The 20,222-nt window shown below is 34.8% G+C and overlaps 1 protein-coding gene, 1 non-coding gene and 1 pseudogene across 2 annotated transcripts; 1 reads left to right on the top strand and 2 right to left on the bottom strand.

The window, feature by feature from the left end:
- The window catches only part of LOC111777715 (myrcene synthase, chloroplastic-like), a 70,507-nt pseudogene extending 50,882 nt beyond the window's left edge, over window positions 1-19,625 (bottom strand).
- On the bottom strand, window positions 1,996-2,135 carry LOC111797786 (small nucleolar RNA Z247). Its single transcript, XR_002815611.2, has one exon. It is a non-coding gene; the product is annotated as a small nucleolar RNA Z247 (small nucleolar RNA).
- Window positions 2,609-5,004, top strand: LOC111777716 ((-)-alpha-terpineol synthase-like). The gene is made up of 7 exons (XM_087118344.1): window positions 2,609-2,692; window positions 2,789-3,071; window positions 3,149-3,524; window positions 3,691-3,909; window positions 4,055-4,193; window positions 4,296-4,544; window positions 4,640-5,004. Exons 2-7 carry the CDS (start codon window positions 2,816-2,818, stop codon window positions 4,931-4,933), a joined length of 1,533 nt encoding a protein of 510 aa, XP_086974470.1. The 5' UTR covers window positions 2,609-2,692; window positions 2,789-2,815; the 3' UTR covers window positions 4,934-5,004.
- Window positions 19,626-20,222: the final 597 nt, after the last annotated feature.

The following is a 20,222-nucleotide window of genomic DNA, read 5'->3' as shown; positions in this document are numbered from 1 at the left end:
TTGATATTGTGCTTCAATCGAGTACCATACGGATGAGTAGTAGGTGCAGGATCCACATTTGAGGGGACGGCCGTATCAGCCGTTGCGAGGGGAGCAACCGATGCTACAGCAGTTGGTTGACCAACGGCCGAGGATTCGACCGGGCATTGCGCAATATCATCTGCTGGCGGAGAAGCCGATGCCTCAATCATTGGCGGAACAACCAACGCCGATTCGAATGGCAGCGACGCGGAGGATTGTTGCGGCAATTCCGAAGCTGATGTAGACACCAAATTTTCTGCATCCAAAGAGTTAGTAGGCCCAGACATATGCATGTGATCATTCTCCAAATTAGTACTGCTATTACCCAAATGCAAGGTGCACAAATCAGGGGCATTATGCGTCGACTGCATGATTGGGGAAGAATTAGGTGAGGCTCTCTTGAATGGAAAAACATTTTCATCAAATATGACATCTCTAGACATATAGACACGACCAGAATCGGTGTCAAGACACTTATACCCTTTATGTGAAGAACTGTAGCCTAGAAAGACACATTCCTTTGATCGAAAAGAGAGCTTTTGTTTGTTATAAGGACGAAGATGAGGCCAACAGGCACACCCAAAAATTTTTAATAAGGAGTAATTTGGTGGGGTATGAAAAAGAAGCTCTAAGGGGCATTTTTTATCGATGACACGAGTAGGAAGACGATTGATGAGATATGTGGCTGTAAGAAACGCGTCGTCCCAAAATTTAATAGGTACATGAGCATGAGCTAGAAGGGCTAGGCCAGTTTCAACAATATGACGATGCTTGCGTTCAGCAGACCCATTTTGTTGATGTGTGTGAGGGCACGAAACACGATGACCAATTCCAAGGGAACGAAAAAATGTGTTATGAATTTTCTGATATTCCCCACCCCAATCAGATTGAACCCACTTGATTTTAGTATCTAGGAGGCGCTCAACATGAGCTTGGAATTGCAAAAATATACGAGGAGCTTCTGTACGATCATGCATCAAATAGATCCACGAAAATTTACTGAAATCATCAATGAAACTAATATAATATTTAAAACCCCCAACAGATGGAGGTGCAGGGCCCCAAACATCCGAAAAAATAAGTTCCAAAGGTGACGAAGACCTATGGGAAAAACTAGTATATGGTAATCGATGACTCTTTGCTAACTGACACGCATTACAAACTGACAAAGATGACTCACTAGCACACGAAATATTATTTAGACGCAAAATGGATTTTATTACTTGAGATGAAGGATGTCCAAGACGAGCATGCCATTGGGCGTGAGTAGTAGATCTGCTCACCAAGGCGTGCTTGAGATTATCGACATCGGATGGCTTAATAGGATAAAGACCAGATTCACACCTCCCATTTAGGAGACTTTTCCTCGACTGTCGATCCTTTATAGAAAAATGCCAAGGATGGAATTCAAAAAATACGTCATTATCACGAGAAAATTTATGAACAGAAAGAAGATGTTTGGAAATTTCAGGCACATGCAAAATATTACGCAACGCAAGAGGACGAGTAGCAGTATTAATTAGAGAATGACCAGTATGCAAAACACGCAAACCTGCTCCATTGCCGACTTGAACTTGTTCACCTCCATGATAACGTTCACGCACAGCGAGACGATCCAGGTCACTGGTGATATGGTCCGTAGCGCCTGTGTCGCTGTACCAATTTGGGTCAATCTTGTAAGAGGAAGTAGCCGCCAGTGCCGTAGGAGGAGCAGAAGAAGGTTCATCTTGATAGGACTCATCCATCCTATGCCAGCAGCGGATAGCAGTATGCCCCACTTTGCCGCAGATCTGGCAGGAAGGACGAGCAGAAGGGCCACGACGATCACCAGCAGGACGAGAGGGTGCATAACCTTGAGAACGACCACGACCGCGATCCCTACGCCCACGATTCTTCTGCTGACCACCACGACTAGCATAATTGGCAGAAGATCCAAGATTTAACTGAAGTTCAGCCTGGTGTTGTAGTTGGCGAGCTTCATACGTCATTAGATGTGCAAACACATCATCAAGGGTGAGGGCTTCACTCTTGGTAGTCATTGAGGTGACGAAGGGATCATAGTCAGGGCCAAGACCAGCGAGAAGATACGCGATCACATCATCATCCTGCAAGGCAGAGCCGGCGGCGGCCAGCTCGGTGGCTAGCCCTTTGATCTTGCAAAAATAATTTGCAGCAGATTGATCTCGTTTCTTGGACGTGGCAAGCTCAACACGAATCTGAGTAGTGCGAGCACGAGTTGACGATGAAAACATCCGCTGCAGGGTATCCCACGCCTCCTTGGACGTAGTAGCGGCAACCACATCATGAAGAATCTCCTCAGACATGGAGGAGAGAAGACATGGCGAGGAGTTTAAAAAATAAACCTTGGCTCTGATACCATGTTAGATTGAATGGCACGATAACCTATATGGGTCACGACCTCATGTATTTATAGATGCGTATAATGAAGATTACATTCCAAATCTATGATTTGGTAACAAACCATAAAATCATAGATTTGGTAACAAACCCTTCAAATCATAAACTAGTAAATCTTAGACTATTTTAGTATATACAGTTATGATCTATTTTAGGTTTAACATATAGTACTTCTGTTGTTCGGCGGTCTGCAAATTACCAACCTCCTATCTGGAAGCATGAGTTTATTGAATCGCTAACGAGTGAATTCACGGTAATGTGTCGATATAATTTAGTTTGTATATTAAGAATATGTTTTCTCGAATTGTTTTTCACCTAAACTCACAACAAAGTCATTATTTAATTTCAGGGAGAGAAAAGTTTAAATAGAAGAGATATGCTAAAAAGAAGAGTGAAAATAATGTTGAACAAAGAATTATTATTGGAGGGAGATAGTTTGAGACAATTAGAGCTAGTGGACGAACTACAACGGTTGGGATTGTTATATCACTTCGAAATAGAAATAAATCAAATCTTAAAGAATATGAATGAAAAGTTCCGAAATAGAAAGGACTTAGAGTGGAACAACAACTTATATGCCACGGCTCTTCATTTTAGGATTTTAAGGCAACACGGCTATTATATCCCCCAAGGTAACCCAATTCTTTTTCAAATTCCAATTTGTTGATTTTATTTCCCTCAAATAATGTTTCTCTTTGATTATATGTAGAGGTCTTCGAGAAGTTTAATAATGAGTTAGAAAGTTCTAATAGTATTTCCGAAGAGAAAGCTAAGGGAATATTATCCTTGTACGAAGCTTCATTTTTAGCAATCGAAGGTGAAGGCATTTTGGATGAAGCGAGACATTTTGCCATCCAACATCTATCAAAATACCTTAAATCGAGTGGTGATGAAATAATTTGTACTATGGTAAGGCATGCTCTCGAGCTCCCACTTCATTGGAGAATGCCAAGATTGGAGGTTAGATGGTTCATTGATTTGTATCGAAGAAAACCCGAACCAAATCCCGTGTTGTTAGATTTGGCCACATTAGACTTCAATATTGTCCAATCCACACATCAAGATGATCTGAAATATGCCTCTAGGTAATAAGTTTAATTATCAATTTGAAAGGGTTGTTTTTAAAAGAAAATATAATCTACCAAGTCTTTCCATAGAGAACTTTTTAAGTTATATTTATACTATTTCACCTCATTTTTTTTTTAACAATGACCCTAATATAGTGTTTTAGTTTATTTGGTATATATGAAGGTGGTGGAAGAGTACTGAGCTCGGACAAAAACTCGATTTTGCAAGGGATCGATTGATGACAAATTTCTTTTGGTCGGTGGGAATGGGATGCAAACCTCATCTCGGCTATCTTAGAAGAATGTCCACAAAAATTGCTTCATTAGTAACAATAATTGACGATGTTTATGACGTGCATGGAACTTTGAATGAACTTGAACTCTTCACCGATGCTGTCGAGAGGTAACTTCTACCCATTAAATCGAACCAAATTAAAAAGAAAAAACATGAAAAAAGTTTTACAAAGACAAACCATTTGTGTTCAAAGTTGTCATAATTAATAAAAAAAAGTAGTATTTAACAAATGATTATATGTTGATACTTTCAGATGGGATGTTGTCGCAACTGATTCATTGCCTAACTACATGAAGATATGTTTTTTTGTTCTCCATAACACAATCAACGATATGACCTTCCATGCTGTTAAGAATCATGGGGTCAATGTCATTCAATATTTAAGAAAAATGGTAAATATTTTATCATTCGGTTTAATTTTATGCTAATCGAAATTTTTTTCGCTAAGATAATTTTATGAAACCCTAACTCCTTCGACATTTAAAATGTTGTAGTGGATAGATTTATGCAAAACGTTCTTGATAGAGGCAAGATGGCACTACACCAATTATAAGCCAACATTCGAAGAGTATTTAGATAATGCATGGATTTCAGTATCGGGATCTCTTCTTCTCGTTCATGCTTACGTCTTTGCTACAGACTCAATAATGAAAGAGGATTTAGAATACTTGGAACTCTATCCTGATATTCTTCGACATTCTTCCATGATCTTTCGTCTTACCAATGACTTAGCTTCATCATCGGTATTTCTTTTAAAATAAAATTCTTCATGCAATTAATTTCCTAATTTTCAAACATGGACGAATAACACTGATAATGAAAATTTTCTGATTCATAGGATGAAGCAGAGAGAGGTGAAGTTGCTAATTCTCTCCAATGTTATATGAATGACACAGGTGCCTCTGAACATGAAGCACGAAGATATATAAAGGATTTGATTATCGAGTCGTGGAAGAAATTGAATGAAATTCAAATGTTGAATTATTCTCCATTCATCTCTAGAGATTTCATTGAAATTGCTTTAAATGTCGCTAGAATTTCTCACACAGTCTACCAACATAGAGATGGACACACTGTGGAAGATCAAGAGACCAAAGATCGTGTCTCTTCTTTATTCATCAATTCTACATAGAATCATTCATCTTAACAACAAATATTATATATTATTTAATGATGGTTTGTTTAGTGAATTTATGAAAGAAAAAATAGCATAGAATAAATTTAAAACTGTAACGTCCAGCTTCTAAAACATGATTAGATTATGACTGTTCTTACATGCACATTACGAAAATCTTTTGAAGTGTAAAACCGGCCATTATTTTATATTAAACATGCTTGCAAAACAACAAAAGAATGAGAAAATTTTATGCACAAACAAAATTCTATTTGAAGTATACTATGACCTTTGTAGCAAACATCTAGTAAGTGACTCTATTCCTCGAATTTAGAGATGCAATTTCACACACTCATAACTTTAACTAACTTGATTATAGTGAAATCTAAAACCTTCTAGGCATGTACACAAAACCCTCAAAGCATGCATCACTTTCATGCACCTAGGCAAGCAAATTAGAAAGTCTAAACAAGCTTCAAATTGTCTAAAACTCATTCATGTTGATTTATGTGGGCCAATTCAAACAAAATCTGTATGTAGAAATATTTATTTTTTTACTACTTATTGATGACTACAGTTGCATGAGTTGAGTTTACTTCCTACGACACAAGTTAGAAACCTTGGAGAATTTCTAATATTTTAAAGCTATGGCGGAGAATTAAACTGGCTTCCACATTAAAATTGTTCGCACAAATAGATGTGTGGAGTTCATGTCTAAAGAATTCGATTTGTTTTGTGCAAGAAAAGACAACCAAAGGGAGTCAACATCTCCTTACACTCCATAACAAAATGGTGAATCGCTGAATGAAATGGAACTGTTGTGGAGATGGCAAGAAATATCTTTACAAGCAAGGGAACTTACAAACCAATTTCAGGTAGAAGCTTTAGCGATATGTATCTATTAAATTGAACTCCTTATGAAGCACGAAAAAAACCATCTATAAGTCATTTACAAGTCTTTGGTTGTGTAGTTTTTGCTTTGATAAATCTTCAAGTTCGTCCAAAGTTTGATGAAAAATCTGAAAAATGCATTTTCTTTGGTTATTATACCCAATCAAAAGCATATAAATTGTATTGCCCTCCTAATGAAAAGATTTTAGTTGAAAGGATGTAATATTTGATGAAAATGTAAGTTACAATTAGAGTAAAGAATCAGTGCAGCAAGATACAATAGTCAACCCCTATGCATCTTCTAGTACCTCTAATACAACACAAAATTTGACAAATTTATCAACTTCATCATCCCAAGAAAACAACTTTTCTCTTGAAGAATTTTAAGACAAGACACTGCTAAGGACGTTATAAATCTTTCACTAACATATATGAATCTTTTAAATTTGCTATTAATGTTTCAAATCCTATAAATTATGAAGAAGCAACTTAAAAATAAGAGTGGTAGAAAGTCATGATAAAAGATAGGTAAACAATTGAGAAAGATGAAACATGAGAGATGATTGATTTACCAAATGAAAAAAATTGCAATTAACTTGAAAATGTGTTCCCGAACAAAATGAAAGCATAAAAAAGCATAAGGCCTATCTTGTGGTTAAAGGGTATGCGCAACAAGGGGTAGGTTTTGAAGAAACTTTTTTTTTTTTTTTTTCCAGTAGCTCACTTAGAAATTGTAAGAACTGTTCGAGCATCAGCGATAGAATTGCGGTGACCTCTTTATCTGTTTGATGTCAAGTCTGCATTTCTTAATGGAGATTTACAAGAAGTGATCTATGTAGCACAAACAGAGGATTCATAAAGAAAGACACAAACAAAAATATACAAGTTGAGAAAGACATTATAAGGATTAAAGCAAGCCCCTCGAGCTTGGTGTAGCAAGATTGATGGGTATTTTGAAGAAAAATGTTACAAGAAAAGTGAGAATGAGTCTAGTTTGCATTTGAAGAGGAAAGGTAAAAGTGGTTTCATCATTATTTGTCTCTTTGTTGACAATATCATTTATTCTAGCTCTTCTAACTCTCTTTTAGAAAAATTGATGTCTCACATGGTGAGTGAATTTGAGATGTCAAATATGGGTTTAATCCGTTATTTTCTTGGTATTGAAGTATATCAAGTTCAAAATGAAAATTTTATTTTCCAAAAGAAAGTTGTCAAAGATATTATGAGTAAATTTAGTATGCTTAATTGTAATCCTACAACCACACCCACGAATATTAATGAGAAAATTACAACATGAAGATGGAGTACAAATGACAGATATTAGATGGTTTAGAAGCTTGGTTGGCAGATTGATTTACTTAATGCACAATAGGACGTTACATTTCCTACTGGTGTTATTTCCAAACTTAAATAACTGCCTCAAAAGTTCGTTGTGGAGCAGCAAATGAGCCTTACTTTATGCAGCCAAAACCATGGAGTATGGAACTTGTTATTCTAAATCTTCTGATTTCAAATTATATGGGTTCACGGATAGTGATTGAGCAAGATCAGTGGATAGTAAACCGAGTATTTCAGCCAATATTTTCACTCTAGGATCAGGAGTTATCACTTGGAGATCAAAAAAATAAGTAACAGTGGTGTTGTCAACTTCATAAGCAAAATATATTGCAGCAGATCCAAAAGCGTGTCAAGTCATTTGGTTAAGAAGAGTGTTAGTTGATCTACAACAAAAGCAAAAAAGAGCAATAGAGATATTTTGTGATAACAAAGCAATTATCTCGATGACAAAGAACCCAACAATTCATAGTAGAACAAAACATATTAAATTTCGACATCATTTATTCGTAATCTTGTTGTAAAGGAAGAAATATTTTTGAAGTACGTAACACCAATCCTAGCAGATATACTTGACATCTGCACTCCATTTTCTTTCTTTGTTTATTTTTGTTAAAAATCACGTATTTGTTTAGATTGTTGTATCTGATTAAATCGTTAGGAGTTAGATTTAGTTTTAATTTGATATAATTTTGATTTGATTTAGTTTTTGATTTGTTTACTGGTTTGTTACCAGATTTTATGCCGAATGTTTTAGGTAGATTTTCTAAATATCTTTTTGTATTCTTTGTGTATATATATATAGAGCATTCTTGCTCTTCATAATTCAATCTTCTCATCAACTATTCAATCACTCCCTCTTTCACTAACAATTGGTATCAAAGTTATCTTCTTGAGGGATCTGTGAGATCAATATGGGAGGAAAATCAAGTTTTTCCGCTGTTGCACCACCAGTTTTCGATGGAGACAATTATCTAATGTGGGCAATTCGTATGGAGACTTATTTGGAGGTCTTGGATCTTTGGGAAGCAATAGAAGAGGATTACGAGGTCCCTCCGCTTCCAGCAAATCCTACTGTAGCACAAATCAAATTACAGAAGGAAAAGAAGACAAGGAAATCAAAGGCGAAAGCTTGCCTATTTGCCGCTATATCTCAAATGATCTTCATGCGAATAATGTCCCTCAAAACAGGAAAGGAAATTTGGGATTATCTCAAGGCTGAATATGAAGAAGATGAGAGGATTCGTGGAATGAAAGTCCTAAATTTGATTAGGGATTTCGAGTTGCAGAAGATGAAGGAGTCGAAGTCGGTGCAAGAGTACTCTGACAGACTCCTCAGCATTGCCAACAAGGTGAGATTACTTGGTTCCGTTTTAAATGATTCCAGGATCATGAAAAGCTGCTAGTCACTGTTCCAGAGAAGTTTGAAGTCACCATTACTACTCTGGAGAACACCAAAGACTTGTCAAAGATTTCTCTTATAGAGCTCTTGAATGCTTTACAAGTACAAGAGCAAAGGAGGTCTATGAGGCAACAAGGGGTGATTGAAAGTGCCTTACTTGTTAAGCATCAAGACAGCAGCAGGTATAAAAATAACAAAAATTTCAAAAATCAATTGACGTATGGAGATTCATTTGCCAATTATCAGAAGACAAAAGGAGGAGGTTTCAAAAAATCCTATCCACCTTGCCGCCATTGTGAGAAGAAAGGTCATCCACCATACAAGTGTTGGAGAAGACCTGACGCCTTTTGCTCCAAATGCAATCAACTTGGACATGAAGCTGTGATCTGCAAAGCCAAAGATCATGTGAAAGAAGTAGATGCACAGGTAGTTGATTAAGAAGAAGAAGAAGAAGATCAATTGTTTATGGTCACTTCTTCCTCAGGCAAAGAATCAAGCGAGAGCTAGTTGATTGACAGTGGGTGCATAAATCACATAACATATGACAAGGAGTTTTTTGAGGAATTAAAAGACACCGAAGATAAGAGAGTGAGGATTGGCAATGGTGAACACTTGGAAGTCAAGGGAAAAGGCACAATAGCTATAACAAATTATGAAAGTACAAAATTTATTCCAGATGTTTTATTTGTACCTAAAATTGATCAAAATCTCTTAAGTGTTGGTTAGTTACTTGATAAAGGCTATAAAGTATTGTTTGAGAATAAGCAGTGCTTGATCAAAGATGCTAATGGCAAAGACTTGTTCAATGTCAAAATGGAAGAAAAAAGCTTTGCTCTAAATCCGACGACCTTTATATTGAGAGTTAGTGCCACTGAGATTTGGCACAAAAGATTTAGACACTCTCATCATCGAGGTTTGCTTAAGATGCAATCAAAGAAGCTGGTAGAAGAACTCACTGCCATTGATGAACACATGCCTCCTTGCCGTACTTGTAATTTTGGCAAGCAACATAGGCAACCCTTTCCTAAACAGGCATGGAGAGGCTCGAAAAAGCTGCAATTGGTTCATACTGATCTTTGTGGTCCTCAGCGAACACCATCAATTGGTTCATACTGATCTTTGATGATCTAATAAGAATGTGTTGGATCTTCTTGCTGAAGTAAAAGTCAGAAGTTGCTGGTGTATTTCGGAAATTCAAAGCCAAAGTTGAGAATGAAAGTGCATGCTTGATTCAGACTATAAGACCAGATTATGGCAAAGAGTACACTTCAGAAACTTTTAATAGGTTTTGTGAAGAGGCTGGAATTGAACATCAATTGAAGCTCCATACACTCCTCAATAGAATGACGTCAGTGAAAGGAGGAATAGATTCATAATGAAGATGACGAGATGCATGCTTCATGAGAAGAATCTTCCAAAACGTTTTTGGGGAAAAGCAGCAAACACTGTTGTGTGCTTGCAAAATCGAATTTCAACAAATGCTGTGAAGAACCTGACACTATTTGAAGTTTGGTATGGTTACAAACATTCTTTAAAGTTCCTTAGAGTATTTGGGTGTCTTTACTTCACTTACATTCCACAGGTCAAGCATGATCAGCTTGACAAAAAGGCAGAAGCTGACATCTTTATTGGGTATAGCACTATATCCAAAGCTTACAAAGTTTTTCAACCACACACTAGTCGTGTTATTGTCAGCCAAGATGTTCATTTTGCTGGAAATGAACAATGGAATTGGGAAGAACTAACGAAGGTGAATTGAATTTCTAATGCACCAAACAATTTAATCTTTGGTAGCATGTTAGAAGAGTCTGAAGATGAACGACTAAAAGAGTCTGAAGATGAACAACAAGATACTTTGGTTGATGATGCACCTGTCAGAGGAGGAGCCTTCGGTGATCGAGAAAAATAAAACCAGAGAGTTGGTTGATCGACCTCTAAACAGAAAGATAATTAGAGTAAAATTGGTGTTCAGGAAAAAGCTTGGAGTTCATAGCATCTAAACAAGGAGGAGTGTTAAACAGAAAGATAATTGGAATAAAATTGGTGTTTAGGAAAAAGCTTGGAGTTCATAGCATCTAAACAAGAGGAGTGTTAAAGATCACGTATTTATTTAGATTGATGTATCTGATTAAATCATTAGGAGTTAGATTTAGTTTTAATTTGATTTAATTTTGATTTGATTTAGTTTTTGATTTGTTTACGGGTTTGTACCAGATTTTTGTTTGTCTATTTTGCAAGTAGATTTTCTAAATATCTTTTTGTATTATATATATATATATAGAATTCTTGCTCTTCATAATTCAATCTTCTCATCAACTATTCAATCACTCCCTCTCCCACTAACAATTTTCTATCGCAATTATAGTATTTTCTTGAGGGTTTAAAGCATTTGATTTGTGTTTTCATTTTTGTACTCCGATTTCTTTTTAAGTTTCTTTTCACTGTCATGTGCTAAGTTCCCTTTGCAACATTTGGCTCGAAAATTTTAATATTGTGTTTTAGCTATGTTATAATATCACTTTGATATCTTATAATAATCTATTACTTACTTTTTATATTGCCAAGAATCAAAATGACAAAGATAAAATCTGTGTCAATCTCTTTAGCAAGAGCGGTAACAATCCTTTTAGGCTTATGAACATCAATCCTTTATGGCATTCCTTAATCTGTCTTATGCTACTAGTTTTGTTCGTCGACATATGACGAATCCTAGAAAAAGGCACTCCGAAGCAACTAAGTGGATTCTAAGGTATATAACTGCTTCCAAGTATGCTAGACTACCGTACAAACAAATTCAATCATCTTATGACGGATTATATGGTTATATGGATTTAGATTATTGAGAGTAGTCCCACATTATTGATTAATTAAGAGAAAAATCATGGTTTATAAGTAAGGAACACCGTTTTCATTGAGTCCTTTTGGGAAAACTAAAAGTACAGTCATAATAGCTAATGTTCAAAGTGGACATTATCATACTATCATGGAGTTCGTGATTCCTAATATGATATCAGAGCCATGTCCTTAATTTAGCCATGTCAATAGAGTCCTCAAGTGTCGAATAAAAAAGTTGTGTGCCACGAAGGTGTAGTTAAAGGTGATTTAAGCATCGAACAAATGGTATATTTTGTTCGAGGGTTCTAGAAAAGGAGTTGAGCCTCGATTAAGAGGAGGTTATTCGAGAGCTCCAGAGAAGGAGGTATTATGGGAGACTCTATGGTGTTCTTTGCTTGAGAATAGGATTGTTGAGGATTATTGAAGAGAGTAGTCTACATTGGCTAAGAGAAAGATCATGAATTTATAAGTAAGGAACAACATATCCAATTGTACGAGGTCTTTTGGAGAAACCAAAAGTAAAATCTTGAAAGCTTATGCTTAAAGTGAATAATATCATACCATTGTGGAGGTTCGTGATTTTTAACGAATTTTTTAATGCATGACTGCCACATTCCATAATTCCAACGTGATGTATACTCCATTTTGAATAACTCAAACAAAAGGAAATTGAAATCTTAAAAATAAAACGTTGCAAACAACAAAGATTGAGAAAATCGTGTACAATTGTATGATCAGGAACAATAAATACATGTGTGGTTCACTTGTCAAACAACGTGGACCACATAAAAAGGACATTGGCTCAATTTTGTCTCCCAGATTTTTTTGGTGTTCATAATGAACGTGTAAATCAAACCTGATGGTCAATTACCAATCTAAAAAAAGGAGTACATCATCATTCATAGGTGATTATCAAACTTGATGGTTAATACAATGAGCTAGTCGTAGTTAATCTTGTTTGCTCTATCAACAATATTACGATGGAGGAAGGTGACAACGATATCAGAATGGAAGAAGATAAAGATTATGAAAAGGTTAATTTTGAAAGACTAATGAAACACAAATCCAACTTGAGACTAATGAGAAATAAAAAGAACGACGACTAATACAAGAATGAAAGTACTCCATCGAAGAAATTTATAATGCAAATAGTATTTGTTTTACCCAAAAATATTATTTCTTAAAAATATAACAAAAAAGTGTCTATCATACAGCAGATGGCTCATGTCGTAAATGGTTCTAATGAGAAATTGAAATAAAAATTTAATGGATGGTATAAAGCTTCGGTGATTAGGGATATGTGGGTAGTTGTTGGTGGCGGTTGTCGGATATGGTTGTGGCTTGTGGCGCATGAAAAAACTTTTTCTTGAGTAGCTCACTTAGAAATGGTAAGAATTGTTGAAGCATTAGTGGTAGAATTGATATTAAGTCTGAATTTCCTAATAGAGAATTAGAACAAGAGGTCTATGTAGCACATTCATGAAGAAAGACAAATAAACAAAAATCTTTCTTTTGTCCCGGTTCATGGTCTGAACGAGTCGCACTTTTTTCCAAACATGAACGGCTCTTTGAATCGCTGAAGAATGAATGATCTTATAATGCCCTTTATTTAAATTTGATTCCAACTAATTAGATTTTCTGTAGTGGGTTCATTCCCATAAAATCTTGAATAAAAAGAAAAAAGACAAATAAACAAACCCCACAAACTTGATATAACAAGATTGATTGATATTTGGAAGAAAAATGATACAAGAGACTTAATGAGTCTAGTTTGGAAGTCTAGTTTGCATGTGAAGAAGGAAGGTAAAAGTGATTTTATCATTTTTTTGCCTCTTTGTTGACAATATCATTTATACTACCTCTTCTAACTCTGTTTTAGATAAATTTAAGTCTCAAATGACGAGTAAATTTAAGATGTCGAACAGGGGCTTATTACGCTATTTTCTTGGTATTGAAGCATATCAAGTTGAACAATAATTTTTATTTCGCAAAAGAAACATGTCAAAAAATAATATACGTAAATTTAGTATGCTTAATTGTAAGCCTTCAACCTAGTGAGAAAATTACAAAAGGACGGATATTAGAAGGTCCATAAGCTTGGTTGACGGATTGATTTACCATACAACATTACATTATTTCCAAACTTATATAACAGCCTCAAAAACTTGGTTGTGGAGCAGCAAAATGGGCCTTACTTTATGCTGCAAGAACCATGGAGTACGGAACTTTGGTATTTTAAATCTTATGATTTCAAATTTTATGGCATTCCTTGATCTGTCTTATGCTACTAGATTTGTTGGTCGACATGTGACACTTGGTAGATTCTAAGGTATCTAACTGCTTCTAAGTATGCTAGACTGCTCTTACAAAAAAAATTCAATCATTCAAAGTAGTCTCACGTTATTGACTAATTAAAGAGGAAGATTATGGTTTATAAGTAAGGAACACCGTTTCCATTAAGTCCTTTTGAGAAAATTAAAAGTATAGTCATAAGAGTTTATGCTTAAAATGGACATTATCATACCATTATAGAATTCATGATTCTTAATATGGTATCAGAGTCATGTCTTTAATTTAGCCATGTCAATAGAATCCTCAAGTCTCAAACAAAAAAGTTGTGAGCTACGAATGTGTAGTCAAAGGTGACTTAAGCATCGAACAAATAGTATACTTTGTTCGAGGGTTCCAGAAAAGAAGTTGAGCCTCAATTAAGGAGAGGTTGTTCGAGAACTCTAGAGAAGGAGGTATTAGAGGAGGCTCTGTTGTGTTCTTTGTTCGAGGAGAGGATTGTTGAGGATTATTGAAGAGAGTAGTCCTACCTTGGCTAATTAAGAGAAAGATCTAATTGTATGAGGCATTTTGGAGAAACCAAAAGTAAAACCTTGAGAGCTTGTGCTCAAAGTAGATAATATTGTACCATTGTGGAGGTTCATGATTCTTAACAAATTTTTCAATGCACGACTGCCACATTGTCTAACAACTCAATCTTATTGGCCGCGATATTCTCCTGCAACAATGTTATGTTACTTACCCTTCACAGTGAAAACTATCCCTACAATTCGACAGGAATCCTTTTAGGATGTTTTGTTCTCACTCATATACTTCCTTGAAAAATACTCTTAAATTGCTCAAAACAAAACATGCTTAGCTTTGAAACTTTATGATTGAGTCACTGTAAAATAATGTGCACTTTGTTGGTATAGATAATGACTGTCAACTCTTTTAAGCTAAGATCATCTTCTAATAATGTGGGATAGTATAATATATTCTATAATTTTAAGGTAGGATTTAAACTTTGTTTATTAAATATGCTTTGCTATTTAAAATTGTAATATTACTATGAACTATTTACTTTTTTAGAATAGATATTCACTTAGAATGTTGTAAATATATATAAATATATATATATATATATATATATAGGACTTAGAATAATGTTGTATAAGACAATAATTAAGACTCAAACTACCGTCACACCACTCCAAGCCACTTGCACAATTTTCATCTAAATTTTTTTATTAATCACCATTTAAAAGGTTTCTCACAGATGCTGAAAGGTACGTGGGTCATTATGATATATACGTGTTCAAAGTCGTGTGGGTCACTGTGATAGATACATGCTCAAAGTCGTGTGGTTCACTATGATAGATACTAAAAATTTATAAAAAAAAAAATTAAATTATTATAGATCTCGTAATAACCATCACAAAAACTATGAACGGAACTCTTGAAAGTAGGACCCATATAGAAAAAAAATAATTTTGTGTTCCTCATGACCTTAATTTTTGTTACGACAAGCAATAACACGTGTGAGGAAGATCTGGCAGCGATTCGTTGAAGACCATAGTGGCCTTTTTGATTTCACCCACTTCGATTGTGAGATTTTGAGCCAGACTAAAATGCGGACAAGAACAAAGAGAAAGCAATAATGGACAAAATAACGCCCATTAATACAATGAACTTGTCGTAGTTCACCTTGTTTGCCCTGTCAACAATATTACGATGGATGAAGCTGACATCGATGCAGAGAGGAAGATGATAAAGATTATGACAAGGTTAATTTTGAAAGACCTGCACTCAACTGCGTTAGATGGTGGACAAATCGAACTCGAGACTAGTGAGAAATAAAATGAACGGCTAATTCGAGAATGAAAGTACTCTATCGAAGAAATTTATAATACAAAAAATATTCGTTTCTACGTAATATTATTTTTTTTAAATATAACAAAGAAGTGTATATTATAGAGCACCGAGCATGGCGTAAATAGTTCTAATGAGAAATTGAAATAAAAATTTAATGGAGCCAACTAATTTAAGTTTTAGATTTAAATAGAGAAATTAAAAGTTTCTACCAAATTTCTCCACTTAAAAAGTGAGATCCAAACACACGTTTATTTCCTTTTGAAAAGCAATGGTTATGTATGGATGAATTCCTCCCTCAGTCTAGTTGTACCCTTTTGTAGTGGGTCACACAGCTACCAGCTGGTTAAAATTAAATGAAATGGTACCCTTCAAAACACTATTCTTTTCTTTCTTTTACTAAAAAAACATAAAAAAGTAAATAATCATTGAATATCACATGAAAATCATGAAAAAGAGAGATGGAGGAAAATAATTCTTGTGCAGTGTTAGGTGAGCTTGAAATGGAAAAACAACAAAGGTGGTAAGAAAAGGGCTGCTACACATCGAGTATCACATGCTGCACCAGACCTACAACATCCTTGACAGCAGCAGCACTAAATGGACTTGTGAAGGCAGTTTGCATGCACAAGGCTGAAGCATGTCTTGAGATGCTAGACTAAGAATTGAAGAAGAAGGGTATGGAGTCACTATATAGCAGCCCCTACAACCAAAAACCACATAGTTCTTCCAAATATCCTTCAAATTGAAGAACAAAACAAACCACAAAAAAAATAAGCTTGCAAACTACAAACAATGGCACTAACAACAAGAGAGCAAGTGGTGCAAGAGGAGTTTTGAAGATGCAACACCAATCCAATGATAAAAGATGGGAACGCTAGCAAGAGTAAGAACATCTAGCTCATCCAAGCATAAGATGATGTGGGAAGGAAAGGAATGCCACAAGAAGAATTGGAAGAGATGCACTAAGACACCTTCCTCATTAACTCTAGATCAAAAGGAAAAAAGAAAAAAAAAAAAAAGGAACCCTCTAGTACAAATAGAAATATTTATAACTGAGGAGGCGTATAACAAATACGAGATCCTCAGTTCAAAAGTGGTGCTACTAATAGAAATATTTATAACTGAGGAGGCGTATAACAAATACGAGATCCTCAGTTCAAAAGTGGTGCTACTAGAGAGGAGGTTCCCGTGATATATCCTACATTTCCTCAATCATTTCTAAATGTCATTACCAAACCTGACTAAGAGATTTTCTGCCACAATAGAGAACGAGCATAGTACCCAATGGTGAAGGATTTCTATGCATATGTAAATGAACACTAACACAATAATGAGAAAACAAGTAGTTGATTGGAACCCTAAGGCCATTAACTAAATGTTCCATCTACAACTATTCGAGCATGCCGCCTTCAACGAAAATGGTAGTAGCTCTATTGGATGTGCAACTTGAAACAGCTTTGGAGACCGTAACCATCGGAGGATCACAGTGGCATATATCAATAGGAGGAGTAAGAACAATGATAACAATAGACCTCAACTGGGAAGTAAAGGTGTGGGCTACATTTTTTATTCTATCAATTTTACCTGATTAAGATGTAGATTCCTCTGTTAATTTAATTTTTGTATGGAGAGTTAAACTTTATAGAGAAGGCGGGATAGTGTTATGCAGTTTAAGTATGTTGATGGTGTGATCTTAGTTCATTAAAGACTTTTTATTAATGATTTACACGTTTGTTTAGTTTGTCATTTTTACATACATAAAAGAAGAAAGAGAGGAAGGAAATTCTGTTTAATACTGGAACGTAATTGAAAAAGTTAGGAATAATTATTCTTCTAGATCCTTGCAAATAAAAATTACCAAACGATTATTGAAGTAATCACCGTCATGGACAGTGTTGGAGAAGTGAGCTTCCGAATCTATTAAAAGGAACTAAAATTCACCACAAAAATTAACAATTTATCCATTTAATCTCTCCTAGTCAAACCTCTCTGTTCAATTAGTTTAATATCACCCGAACATACTACCAAAAACTCAGTAAATTTCCACCAACAAAATTAACCCAAAAAATAGATTTCAGGTGGAATCAGATAATTTAGTGTCAGCTAGTGACACTGTATACTTGTATTTATTCTTATGAATTTTTATTATATATCTACAAACGATCATTAAACTATGCTTTTAACTATTTGTTACCCTTGAGAAATTTACCAAATAAATATTCGTTAACCAATATATAATATTTGTTGACAAAATGTATGAATCTATGTAGGCTGGATGAATAAAGATAAGACACGATCCTTGGTCTCTTGATCTTCAATAGTGTATCCATCTTTATGTTGATAGACCGTGTGAGAAATTCCAGCGAGATTTAAAACAATTTCAAAGAAATCTTTAGAAATAATCGGAAAAGAATTCGAAGTTTGAATTTCATTAATTTTCTTCCATGACTTGATAATCAAATTGTTTATATATCTTCTTGCTTTATGTTTAGAGGCACCAGTGTCATTCATGTAACATTGGAAAGACTTATCAGCTTCACCTCTGTCTCCTTCGTCCCGTGAATTAAAAAAATTTCATTATTAGTATTATTCATCCCACGTGCTCGAATATTAGGAAATTAATAGCATGAAGGATATTACTTTAAAAGAAGTACCGATGATGAAGCTAAGTCATTGGTAAGACAAAAGATGATGGATGAATGTCGAATAATATCAGGATAGTCTACCAAGCATTCCAAAGCCTCTTTCGTTATTGAGACTGTGGCAAAGACGTAAGCATGAAGGAGAAGAAGAGATCAACAAACTGAAATCCATGCATTGTCTAAATACTCTTTGTGCAATAAAAAATAGAAATTTCAATTAAATCCTATAAAAATATTGAATGACATTGACTCCATCCTCCTTAAATGCATCAAAAGCCATATCCTTGATTGTACTATGGAGAGCAATAAAACATATTTTCATGTAACGAATCAATAACCATTTTATTAGAAAAAAAATGTATAACCATTTGTTAAATAAAACTTTTTTTTTTTATAAATGTCACTTTTTTTTTTTTTTTTTGTTCAATTTAGTGGTAAAAAATTACCTCTCGACAGCATCGGTGAAGAGCTCAAGTTCATCTAAAGTTCCATACACATCATAAACATCGTCGATTATTGTTATTAATGAAGTAATTTTTGTAGACATTCTTCTAAAATATCCAAGATGAGGTTCACATGCATTCCCACATTATCAAAAGAAATTTGCCATCAATCTATCTCTTGCAAAGTTGAGTTTTTGTCCGAGCTCAGTGTTCTTTCACCACCTTCATACATACCAAAATAACCATTACAATATACTAGATTCAATGTTTAAAAAAAAGTACATGGAGATACAACAATTAAGAAACGAAGAAAATATCATATATAACTTAAAAGTTAGGTAGAAAAAGACTTACTACATTATATTTTTTTTAAAAAAAACTTTTTTTTAACATCAAGAAAATCACTTTAAATGGACGGTTAAACTTACTTACTCCCTAGAAGCATATTTCATGTCATCTTGATGTATGGATTGGACTATATTAAAGTCTAACGTGACCAAATCCAACAACACGAGATTTGGTTCGGGTTTTCTTCAATACAAATCGATAAACCATCTAGCTTCCAATCTTGGCATTCTCCAATGAAGTGGGAGTTCGAGAGCATGCCTTACCATAGAACAAATTATTCCATCACCATTCGATTTAAGGTATTTTGATAGACATTGGATGACAAAATGTCTCGCTTCATCCAAAGGGCCTTCACCTCCCATGGCTAAAAGGGAAGCTTCATTATAAGGATAACATTCCCTTAGCTTTCTCTTTACAAATACTATTAAAACTTTTTAACTCAGCATTAAACTTCTGGAAGACCTCGGCATATAATCAATGAGAAACATTATTTGAGAGAACCGGATAGAAAAACAACAAAATGGAATTTGAAAAAGAAATGGGCTACCTTCGAGGATATAGTAACAGTGTTGCCTTAAAATCCTAAAATGAAGAGCGGTGGCATATAAGTTATTGTTCCACTCTAAATCCTTTCCACTCTCGAGCTTTTCATTCATATTCTCTAACATTTGATTTATTTCCATTTGGAAGTGATATGACAATCCGAGCCTTTGTAGTTTGTTGACTAGCTCCAATTGTCTCAAACTATCTCCATCCAATAATAATTTTTTGTTCAACATCATTTTCGCTCTTCTTTTAAGTATATCTGTTCTATTCAAACTCTTCTCTTCCTGAAATTAAATAATGACTTTTCTGTGGATAAATAGGTGAAAAATAGTTCGAGAAAGCATATTCATAATATACAAACTAAATTATATCGACACATTACCGTGAATTTACTCGTTAACGAGAACAAACTTGTACTTCCAGATTGGAGGTTTGTAATTTGCAGATCGCCGAACAATAAAATTATTATAAACTTTTGTATCGATAGTCCCTCGCTTAATCCTTTGGAAAGAAAGATAAACGTTAGGATGAGAAGAAAGGTTTTGTGTGGAGGGAAGGGTAGAGATGGAGGAAAGAAGAGGAAGATGGAGAAGACCCATTGCTCACATCTCTCTCAATTCCTTTCATACATTAATTTTCTCATTTTGAAATAATTAGGAGGAGAAAAAACGTGTATTGCTATTATCTCCTATCAATGATCCACAAGCCATGGTCAACATCTT

Source organism: Cucurbita pepo, chromosome 16 (genome assembly GCF_057944985.1).
Source record: "Cucurbita pepo subsp. pepo isolate OVF chromosome 16, ASM5794498v1, whole genome shotgun sequence".
Classification (NCBI taxonomy): domain Eukaryota; kingdom Viridiplantae; phylum Streptophyta; class Magnoliopsida; order Cucurbitales; family Cucurbitaceae; genus Cucurbita; species Cucurbita pepo.
Note: the sequence above shows the minus strand (reverse complement) of the source record. Positions and strands in the feature narration are given on the sequence as shown.